The following is an 11,517-nucleotide window of genomic DNA, read 5'->3' on the forward strand; positions in this document are numbered from 1 at the left end:
CGATGCTCTCTTGCGCAGTAGGTAAAAGGGACTTTTGGTCTATGCCCACAACTATGTTCATTAGCCGTTTATCTCTTACTTCTTCAAAACACTTTGCTAACTTAAGCGTCAAAGTTATTATCGCCGACACCTTCCGACAGGTTCCATTGCTTAAATCTTTTGCAGGTGAAAATTTTCTAACACTCTGGGTGTTTGAAAAGCCGAATCATAATTTGTCAAAAAGAAGGAAAATCAAATAAGAAATCTCACTTAAGGAGCAACAGATTTTGTTTCTGATACTAGGGGCATTCAAGATTCTATGTTCATTGTTGACACCAAAAATCAAACTTATGCGAACATCATACGAAGAAGATGGCAAATTCATTTATTAAACATATGTACTAACTCACCATGATGTAGCACAGTTCTGAGTTGGGGATAGAAGGCAAAAAAACCACTCGTTTGCAAGTCTTGTTCGAACGAGATTTGCAAACAAGCAAGCACAGAATTACTCGTTTGCAACCCCCATTTGGACGAGGTTTGTAAACGGGCCAACACAGAACCACTCGTTTGCAACCCTCGTCTGAACGAGGTTGCAAACGAGCATTTCTGCCTAGGCCAGATTCACTAGTTTGCAAGCCTTGTTTGGACGAGCTTTGCAAACGAAATTTCCTAAAACCACATATGCGATCTTCACCAAGAAACAATGTGTAATTTGCGAGGCCACAACCTGTCAACACCAAAATATCTCTCCAAAACGAATATCTTCGATTCCTATTCTTCGTATTTAGTTTATCCTTACCTTTGGAAGTATTTTTCTCATTTTAAGTGATTCTAGTTTCCTTTTTGAAGTGTGTCATCAATGTATTATTTATTCAACAAACTCTGTGATGGTACGTTTGAATCAGTTGGAAGAATATTAGTCTTTACAGCCTGCATTTTATGTTTCTTTTGTTCAAGAGATGTAGACGCTCTTGTTTGTGTTCTCTCATCGCTATCCGCTATGTCACATCACAGAAGCAAAGTTCTACTAACATCTACCGGAGCTTTCTAACATATGCATATATACAGAAGTCAGAAGCCAACATAGTCAGGCACAGCCTCAAAGTTAATTTGAAAAGGGAAAAAAATAAAGTCCCAATGAGCTGCCATGATACCCTGGATACGAGCACTTACATGGTCACGTCTTCAATGACCTCGTATCATCTAGCAATTTCACCCACTTCTTCCCATGGAAGTGAACCAGAAACTTGCTCTTCTGCAAAACTGCATTAACATGGCGGAAAACAAAAATTAGAGAATAGTACTGTAGTTATCTTGGACTCTCATGACCACACAGTATGCGAAGATATACATGTAAAATGACTACAAAACCTGAGAGAGCCGGAACCAGGTCCATTGCTTTCATAGGCAAAAGAGTCCTTGTAATACTGAACTGAAATTAAACTTTCACTTGCGGCCACTGCTAGCTCAGGAGAACCATGTAACCTCACACTTGCACTGCTTCTGGAGCTGAATCCTATGAGCAAAGTTTCACCAACATAAAGATGTATATCACACAAAAACACACTGCCAAAGGGTCAGTTTTTATGTTTGGTCAGTCTCGAAAGCCCCTCCACAAAAGACATGTTTAGGATTTGAAACCCAATTCTTTTGCACAAAGCATGGCAAGGTGACTTTTATATAACACATGCAAGCAAGCACAAACAAATGCTGTTCACAGGCAATCAGATGTCAGAAATTCCTCCACAAGAAAGTAGCCTAATTGAAACCAAACTCTTTTTCTCAAAGCAGAAGCAAGATAACATCCTGGGACTGTGATAGCAGTACAACAGGAAATTAGAAGCTCAAAACGTACACCGAATTCTCCATTTAACTCCATTATAATAGTGTAAAAGAAAGGAAAGCTCGCAAACATGAACTAGAGACTGCCCAAACCAATTTGCTATAATGTTCTTTTTAACTCCTTTCACTGGAACCGCACATTTCTGGTAGTTTTTTTTTCTTTGCTTCCTTATTTCTTAGTTGGAAAAGAAGCAGAATTTAGGGATCATAACATATGAATCTCATGTCACAAAGGCAATACAAAGAAACAAAATTATACCATTCATCCTGCATAGTATTTCAAGGCATACTTAACCTTTCAACTACAGTCATCAGAAAAGCAAGTGAAATGATGTAGATGAAACTCAGGTGTGATCTCATTAACAATGGACTATATTGAATTGAAAATGCTACTAGTACTCCATTTCTTACTCCATGAACAGTACAGACAATTTGAAATAAATGGTACCCGGATGTTCATTTTGCTCATGCAATGAGGGACAATAAGAGTATCCACATCATATAGGAAAAGAAAAATTAGCAAGGAATATTTGTTTAGATAGCATTACTGACATTAATTATATTTGTCATATATTATGATTGCAAAAACAAGTGGACATATTTTCAATGTCCGGAGCGAGCAAAGTAAGAAACCAAGTTACCTAAATATCACCATAGCGGGCATGGTGGGCAAAATGAGAGCAACATCAAAAAAAGATAAGTATCTATGAGTAACATTGCAGTCCAAGATGCAAATCAAAATAAAGCCCCAAACAAATTTTTTTCTTACAATCTAGACAAGTTTCATTAACTAGCCTATAACCCACGCTATTTGCAGGTTTTTTTCATTATAATTTAATTTTAGGGATAAATACCTCATTGGTACCTGAGTTTTACGTGTTTTTAAATTTAGTACCTCAGTTTTGTTTCGTATCATAGGTGGTACCTGAATTAAGGGTAAAAACCCATTTGGTACCTCTGTTAGATTTTCCGTCCGAAATTTAACGGCTCGCCACGTGTCAACCGCTGAGGTTGACACGTGGCACTACATAAAAAAAAATTAAAAATTAAAAATTAAAATCTTTAGAAAATGATTAAAAATAATAAAATTAAAAAAAAAATAAAAAAAGAAAAAAGAAGAGGGGTGGCTGAGCCACCCCCTTGGCCACCATGGGGGTGGCCGGCCACCCCTATTTTGGCCAAGGAGGTGGCCCAGCCACCCCCTTGGCCGGTCTGGGGTGGCCAAACCACCCCATAGGGGGTGGTTCGGCCACCCCACAGTTGAAAAAAAAAAAAAAAAATTTTGGAAGGGTTTTGGCCCTAGGGGGTGGCCGAACCACCCCCTAGGGCCACGGGGGTGGTTCGGCCACCCCAGACCGGCCGGACTGGGGGTGGCCGAACCACCCCCGTGGCCCATGGGGGTGGTTCGGCCACCCCAAGGGCAAGCCCTCAATTTCTTTTTGGATGGGTTTTGGCCCTTGGGGGTGGCCGAACCACCCCCTAGGGCCACGGGGGTGGTTCGGCCACCCCCAGTCCGGCCGGTCTGGGGGTGGCCGAGCCACCCCCTAGGGCCAAAACCCTTCCAATTTTTTTTTTTTTTTTTTTCAACTGTGGGGTGGCCGAACCACCCCCTAGGGGGTGGTTCGGCCACCCCAGACCGGTCAGACGGCCAAGGGGGTGGCTGGGCCACCTCCTTGGCCAAAATGGGGGTGGCCGGCCACCCCCATGGTGGCCAAGGGGGGTGGCTCAGCCACCCCTCTTCTTTTTTCTTTTTTTAATTTTTTTTTTAAAATTTTATTATTTTTAATCATTTTCTAAAGATTTTAATTTTTAATTTTTAATTTTTTTTATGTAGTGCCACGTGTCAACCTCAGCTGTTGACACGTGGCGAGCCGTTAAATTTCGGACGGAAAATCTAACAGAGGTACCAAATGGGTTTTTACCCTTAATTCAGGTACCACCTATGATACGAAACAAAACTGAGGTACTAAATTTAAAAACACGTAAAACTCAGGTACCAATGAGGTATTTATCCCTTAATTTTAAAGATTTATTCGAGGAAACATAATGGAAAAGAATAGTAGAAAATAGATATAATAATAATGAAAAAAAAAAGTACATGAAAGAAAGGTGTAAGAATAGTAAAAAACATCAAGTTTAGGTTTTTAATGTGAGTTTTCTTTTGAAAACCATGTACACATGGTAAAATCTCTAAATTTGTTCGGTTAGTAGCTAAAAATCATCATGAATTACCCGGCCTAAACACAGCCCAAAACCAAAAAGGAAAAAAGAAAACTATCAAAAGGGGTTCAATAACGAAGGAATTGCAAGCTTACCTTGAGTAGTACAACTAAGCAAACTTGGATCAAACATTTGCAACGTCAGAGAAAATAAGATCTGATTATAGAACTAACTTATAATCAGTATGCTCACTTGAGTAGGGTCTTTGTAACTTTTGGTCTGGCAAAGACGAACTGTTTTTTGGGTCTCTGACTAAACAACCGGGAAAGCATCAAATGGGATGCACGGTACCAAAATGGCACATTTATAAGAATCTACACAGCAAATCAATAACTCCACATTATGCAACTCTTGGGATGAATTTTCTAAATCAATTATCGTCCTGGTTATTTGTTTAGACACTTACAATTTTTTTAATGAGCTCGGGATAATTGTCTTGAAGCAGCCTCATAGTTTTTTGCAAACAGAACAAAGCTCTTTCATTCCTTGCCCTGCTAGCTATTGAAATCTGAAATTTGCACTATAGAGTTCACACCCCCACTCTTGAAGCTCAGCTTCTCGATAAACTTCTCCATGTAATGCACCCTCCACCATAGAAACTCGTTGCATTTCTGTTCTGTCCCAAATGATTTCTTGTACATTTCCTTGTCCTTGAAATCCCCATATGTAATGCAACACAAAGGGCGGCCCTCCCTGTCTCTACTTTTTAAGCACGCCACATTTTCAAGTTCGGAAGCATCTCAAAAGCCTCGTGAACCTTTAAGTATAAACCATACGTGTATGGTTCCTTATTGGACTAAACTTGCTCTAAACCAACTCTACTAATACCAAAACGCTTATTAAACTTACTCCTAACAGACTCCTAAATAGAATTAAACACTCAATCTAAACCGACACTTGTCAACAATTTAAGCAATCTAAAATGCCACTTTTCAACACCTTAAGCATTCTAGGGCTTCAAAATAGCATAATAGTTTTTTTAATGGCTCACAGGCGTTCTTCGAGAGTAAAAAGGACCTATCTTGTTGCTGCTATTATTCTAGGCATAGTTATTGTTTCAATACTGTTATTCATGACCATGCACTTTTACCGTGTTACCAAGACTTCTTTAATCGTCCTTTCTTTCCCCGCTGATACTACCTGAACCTAATGAGTAGATAAGAAACTTATCAAAATGAACATTTTCTAAGTTTTTTTCTTTTTCCTTTTCTGCTCTGTCCTTTTTTTATTTTCAATCCCGCCTTTTTTGTGAGTCGAACCTTATCAAGAGGGTCAACAATGAATACACAGTAGAGCAAACAATAGTCTTTGACCGTTTATTATTATTATTGAAGCAAAGGCTTTGTTTGAAACGTTATTTGGTGGAAGTTTAATTTTTTTTTTATAGGTATTTGGTGGAAGTTTAATTGATGACATGTCATAATTTTAGTCATTTAAAATGCCACTTGTCAAGATTTTAAGTAGTTTAAACTATCACTAGTGACTTCCACTTCAAGAAGCATAGTCCCCAGTTGATGAAACTACTCCTTAGGGACAACTACTTGTCAAATTTTTAAACAACCTAGGGCAACATTCTTTTGTGATTCTGCTATTATATATTATATAAGATAAGATATCCATCACAATTTGGCTTACAAATAAAATGACATCGATGTATGTTCTTCCTAACAAAATTACTCCATCCCCCAGAAAATTGCATTATGTCCACACATTTCAGAAGGGAAAAATCTGCTTTATAGAGGGTTCAATAAATGGAATGTTTCATTTATACCATATTGATTAAGACAAAGCTTTCAACTTTTCTGCAAGGTTTTAAACTAAAAAATTACAAGTTGCAAAATGGAGTGTTTCATTTACACTATATTGATTAACCAGCACTACATTAAGTAATGTAACATAACACTTGCAGGGGAAAAGCTTAAGGCAACCATAATTTAATATGCTAACTTAGCATCAAGTTACATACCCAAATCTAGTAAAGAGCTCTACAGGATTTGCCCTGGAAGGATCTATCGAGTCCAACTCTGACTGAGACTCACATCCAGGGCATCATACATGAGAACTCAAAATCCTAAAGATTAAACATATATATGACTTCAGATTGTAATGAGTAACTATAATAAGAATTAAAAGAATTATGGTCCTATACAGTTTAGAAGAACGAGATTTTGATAAGGAGTTTTTTTAAAAGGATGACTGAAAAGGGGCATTGGAAGTATACAAGAAAAGCACCAAAAGAGGGGGAAAAAGAACAAAGTAAATCGAAGTCTCAAGTCTGAGTATCAATAAAAGCCAGAAAAGAGTTGCAAATCACAAAAGAAGCAATCCAGACTCCAGAGCCACTAAAGTAGCTGCTTCAAGAATCTGAGTTTCATCTCGCAAATGGGAAGCTCTGCAAAAAACAATAACCCAATGTCTCCGAATTGGAAAAACAAAACAAAAAAATCCTTGAGCTTTTTAGCGGGTCAATTTTTGGATGTTTTGTCCAATTGCTGAGTTTAGCTTAAACCCAAAAGAACTAAAATGCAACACATGAATTGTAATACACGTAAAAATGGTATGGAACAGAAAAGGCCGAATGGGGAAGTTAAAAGGGGCCAAATCTAACTTTAAAATGCAAAAATGTACCTTGAAAAGTTATAACGAGGAAGAAGATAAGTGTGATGACCATGGCAGATAGGCCGCTGTTCAAAGATAACGCCTTGGCTGCTTTCATCTTCTTCAGTGCCTTAATGCGTTCAACTCTTGCACGCTTTCTCATGGCAAGCTCGGCCAGCTCCCTAACCAACTTCCTATCTGCAGCGTCCAATATTAATGGACCTTTAGGAGGTCTTGGCGGCTTGGGAGGCTTCCTAGCATTCTTCTTAAGCTTCACTATATCGACTACTCTGTCTCCAGTATCTTCTCCCCCTTCTGAATCTGAACTCTTGTTTACCAACAACGACTCTATATCATCATCATCATCATCAACCCCACCACAAAATTTTACCATATTGCTATTCCAGTTAACCCCACTTTCAATATCCCATCCAAATTTCTCTCCTTCAAATTCTAAGCAAAAGACCCTTTTACCACAATTACAAAGTTTAGTTCTTTTTACCTATTCTAAATCTCATTTGAAACCAAACCTTCCCATTTCTCTCCAGGCAAAGTGGTCATCATAACTTGTAAAAAGAGCCCTTGGCAAAGCTTAAAAATTGACGCCCAATAATCTAAAGCAACTAAATTATAGCCAGCAAAGCAGCCTCCAGAGTCGAGCAATTAGAATCCTGTATTTACATATGAAAATTTTAGATAATGAAACTTTTACAATTGCTCTGCTTCATACATATTCAAATGACAAAGTTAACAAGAAAAAATAAAATAAAATAAAACCACAAACTTGACCCAACCTCGAGAAAGCAAAAGGGAAATACCAAACAACGACCGCTGTATTATACAAAAATGGAAAAACCAAAAACGAAAAAGATGAAAGAAACTAACTTCGAAATGAAAATTGAGAAGAGGAGAAGGTACCAGAGTCAAACTCAAGGAATGAATAGTTTGGTAAAAAGTAAAAACGTGTTCCCAGATAAGACGTTGTCTGTCTCACTGTCTCAGCGCGCCCCAAGACATAGTACCTTCATTTTAAAATTTATTTATATATTAATGGATTTTACTTTTTTTTTTTTTTCTTTTTTTATAATTGCATCATTGGTTCATATGATATATCATAATTATTTTTCATTCCCTATAATTTAAAAAATTTATGGAAGGTCCTTGTAATAAGCAATAATTACAAATAGATCTTTGACGTCAAATTCCATTACAATTTTTGACATATTATGTTAAATGCCACGTCAGCACCACGTCAAATCAATAAGAATGTGACACATGTCTATATTAATAAAAAAAATTATTAACAAATAAATAAATATACTTATTTTTTTAAAAAAAATTAAAAAAAAAAAAGAAAAAAGAAAAAAGCAAGGGGTGGCCCAGCCACCCCTGGATCTACTAGGGGCAATGGCCACCCCCAGCCCTTGGGGAGGCCCCAGCCACTGGGGGTGGCTGTGTGCCACCCCTAGCTTTTTTGTTTTTTTTTTTTTTGAATTTTAATTTTAATTTTTTAAAAAAAATAAGTATATTTTTTTTTAATAATATTTTTTTTTATTAAGATGGACACGTGTCGCATTCTTATTGGTCTGACGTGACATTTAACAAAATCTGTCAAAAAATTTAACGGAATTTGACGCTAGTGATCGATTTGTAATTATTGTTTACCACAATGACCTCTCATGAACTTTTTAAACCATAGGGAATGAAAAATAATTATAACATACCACATAGACCAATAATGCAATTATTCCTTTCTTTTTTTTGTTAAATTAAAAAATGTACTCTTATTTTAGTAACATATTTTACACCGCAATTACATTACCGGTTAACTATGAACGTGGCATATGCTAGTAGCTTTTTTTTCTTTTTCTTTTTAGACAAGAATTAATTCAAATGCTATTAACCCATGCAACGTCAGGATAACATTCCTAAAAATAATCATTCCTAAAAATAAAAGGGAAAAAAAATAAAAATAATCAATACCACAAACCAAATAGGCTATAAACCTACTTAAACCAAAACCAAAAAAAAAAAAAAAAAAAATCATATCCCATAAACCTTACCTTTAATAAGGAAGTTTATAAAGAAAATAATGGAAATGAAAAAGAAAATATTGGTGTGTTTTTTTCTTTCTCTAGCGTTTTCTCTCTCTTATTAGATTTATGATATTTAATATGATTATATTTTAAACTTATGATCTCTATTCTAATATTATATTAAATTATTTATTAATTATTTTTAAAAATTAAAAAATATATATATAATAAGTGAATTTAAATTTTAACAAATAAGATATTTTGGTATATCGATGATGGCTCTTTTGCCACGTAAAAAAATGTGCACATGGACCATGTAATTGGTCCCCAATAATGCGACAAAATCAGACATGCTCCACAAAGTCATAATCAACCAGCAGGATATATCAAAGGGTGAAATAGAAACAAATCGCATAACAAAAAGGAATCGTTCTAGAAAATGAATAAACATGTTGGACAAGATAAAAGCGAATCTAAGCAGCACTCTAGCCTCTAAGCACTCCATTCTTTCGTTGTCACTTTGGCTCTCAGTGAACCAAACCTCATGGTCGAGATTGGAAGATAGTCGCTATTGTTTTTCGAGATGTGCTATATATATATATATATATATATATATATATATATATATATTCTGTTAATATGTCATTATTAATCTACCTTTAGATTAATTTTAATTAAATTAAAAAATAAAAATAAAATAAAAAATTCAAATGATAAATTGACAATGTCACGCCAGTAAATAAAGATAAAAGAATAACAAAAAAAAATACAAAATAACATTTATCTTGTTTCTAACATTCATAGGTCTATTACTATCTTAGTTATAAACATTTACGGAAATGTAAACTTCTACCCTCACGATACGACAAAATGAGCCGCTTCCATATTTTTTTTTTCTTTATTGCATTCCCATTGCCTCCCTTCACGCCTATCCTTTTGGCTCAACGGTGACAAGATCCACCTCCCCCCTTGTAATTTTCTTTCTTGTTACATTTTTTTTTTTTTTTGTAAATAAAAATTAAAAAAAAAAAAAATTACTCCCTAAAAACAACACTTGTAGATTTACTAAAAGTCCTCTCCCATTTAAGAAACTGAAAAACTTATAATGGACCCAAGTAAACTATGGATCCAACAATCCATCAACCCCTCCTTCCTCGTACTGTCGAGCACTTGGACCAATCAAAGTTTTGTAAACTAGAACAAGTTAATTTTATTTTTATGCAATGTGCCTGCATGTTCATGTGGAAATTATTGGGAATGTCTTTACATTGCATCCTGAATGGGCATACTTTAAAACAGCATACAAGAAATACACACCGGCGGTCGACTAGTGCCGTAGTTGGGTATTTATGGTAAGAGACTGCTCTAGAGGATAGGATTAAGATACTATTCATTATGCGTGCTTACTTTGTTAAAATATTAATTAAATGATTTAATTTATTATTTTTTATTAGCTAAATTTTTTTAAATAATTTATAATTTAATTTAATTTAATATTATAGCATAAGTCATGAATTCGAATCCACGTATAAGGCTTCTTCAATTAAGAAGAAGTTTTTAAGTAAAGGAAAATGTGAAAATATTAATTAAATGATTAAATTCACAATATCTTATCAATTTAAACTTTTTGAATAATTAGTGATTTAACTTACTTTATAGAGGAATATGAGTGTTTTTCGTCCACAAAAATGTAAAAATCGGAATCAATGCTTCCTGTAAAGTTTTGTGATGAAATGTTAAATAAGAGAAAATAGCGAAAGTGGAGATAGACTGCATAAAATGAAATTTTAACAATGAGTTCCGCATGGACCTAATGGGCCATAACAGGGCCAGTTGCGATCTGTGCTCATCAATTCCTTGACCCAAATGTAAATTGGGCTTTCTCAAAAGCCTCTTCTTTTCGGGTTGGATAAGAGGAACCAAACGCCCAATTTATAAGACACCACAGGAAGCCTCTTCAACAAAGACTACTAAATACAGTCCCTGAGGAGGGAGGTCATGAATTACAGGACCACAGGCATGCCTCAATCCATGATTTGTTAACCGGTCATCACAAAACTCATTGATGATACATATGATGAAGCTTATCTGACCAAAATAAACTTGAAAATAGAAAGAAAATGAAATAGACTCTTCCTATTTGATAACAGGTGAGCAAACGTCAAAATGACCAATCAGTCAACGTGAAATTTGAATAGAAGGTATTGATGACCGGAGCAGATAGTCCATAAAACTTCTTTAACAGTAAGAGTAGGGTAATTTAGGCAATGCCCACCCCCAGAGAATGCCTCTTACGCCTCTGTTCATGTAGTTAGCTGTGCACGTACACACGAGCACATGAACAAGAGAGAGAGAGAGGGAGGTCACGGAAAGAACGGCTTTTGCAATGCATTCATGGCTGCTGTCATAGTGATACAAATTTATATGAGATATGAATTAGGTTGCATCAAGAACAATGTCAAAGGTCGAAACTAATTATTTACCAAGTCGTGTTGTATCCAACTCTGCCTAATCAGATCCACACGATTTTTAAACAACCATGTACTATGGATGCCAATTTACCAGATGTATCAGCAATCTTTCACTGTAGAGACGTGATATGGGGAATCACAAACCAAGGAAAACAAGGAGATCCTAAAATTTGCCATATCATGCATCCGATATACTGAATTGCACCAAATGGGCAACATCAACCCCAGTCCCCAGAGCTTGAAAGTGTAAACTTGAAAGAAAGAAACTCTAACCTACTATCTCAAATTCATTAAGATCAATCCACAAATGGAAAGAACCCAATATAAAAGAGTAACGATATATACCAAATCACTATCCCACCATATGC

At 35.8% G+C, this 11,517-nt stretch overlaps 1 protein-coding gene across 4 annotated transcripts; it reads right to left on the reverse strand.

Annotated features, from left to right (window-relative positions):
* Positions 1 to 887: 887 nt before the first annotated feature.
* LOC133852467 (uncharacterized) lies at positions 888 to 7,633 on the reverse strand. Of its 4 annotated transcripts, none has more exons than XM_062289231.1 (4): positions 6,673 to 7,397; positions 1,354 to 1,498; positions 1,156 to 1,245; positions 888 to 1,029 (listed from the first exon to the last, which is right to left on the reverse strand). In XM_062289231.1, the coding sequence occupies exons 1-3, from the start codon at positions 7,034 to 7,036 to the stop codon at positions 1,182 to 1,184; spliced, it is 573 nt and encodes a 190-aa protein (XP_062145215.1). In that variant the 5' UTR covers positions 7,037 to 7,397; the 3' UTR covers positions 888 to 1,029; positions 1,156 to 1,181. The 4 variants fall into 4 exon arrangements, with proteins under 4 accessions (XP_062145215.1, XP_062145214.1, XP_062145213.1 ...); XM_062289230.1 differs by adding an exon at positions 7,561 to 7,633 and having other exon boundaries at positions 1,005 to 1,245; positions 6,673 to 7,313; XM_062289229.1 differs by adding an exon at positions 7,437 to 7,513 and having other exon boundaries at positions 1,005 to 1,245; positions 6,673 to 7,313.
* Between the last annotated feature and the right edge of the window lie 3,884 nt (positions 7,634 to 11,517).

This window comes from Alnus glutinosa, chromosome 12, assembly GCF_958979055.1.
Source record: "Alnus glutinosa chromosome 12, dhAlnGlut1.1, whole genome shotgun sequence".
Taxonomy (NCBI): Eukaryota; Viridiplantae; Streptophyta; class Magnoliopsida; order Fagales; family Betulaceae; genus Alnus; species Alnus glutinosa.

Excerpts from the sequence above, each read along its gene's own strand:
- LOC133852467 (XM_062289231.1), bottom strand. The coding sequence starts at position 7,036 with ATGGTAAAATTTTGTGGTGGGGTTGATGATGATGATGATGATATAGAG. Across the intron at positions 1,499-6,672 it reads CCTCGTTATAACTTTTCAAG|GATTCAGCTCCAGAAGCAGT; the intron begins GTACATTTTTGC and ends CTTTGCTCATAG. Across the intron at positions 1,246-1,353 it reads CCTGGTTCCGGCTCTCTCAG|TTTTGCAGAAGAGCAAGTTT; the intron begins GTTTTGTAGTCA and ends ATGTTAATGCAG.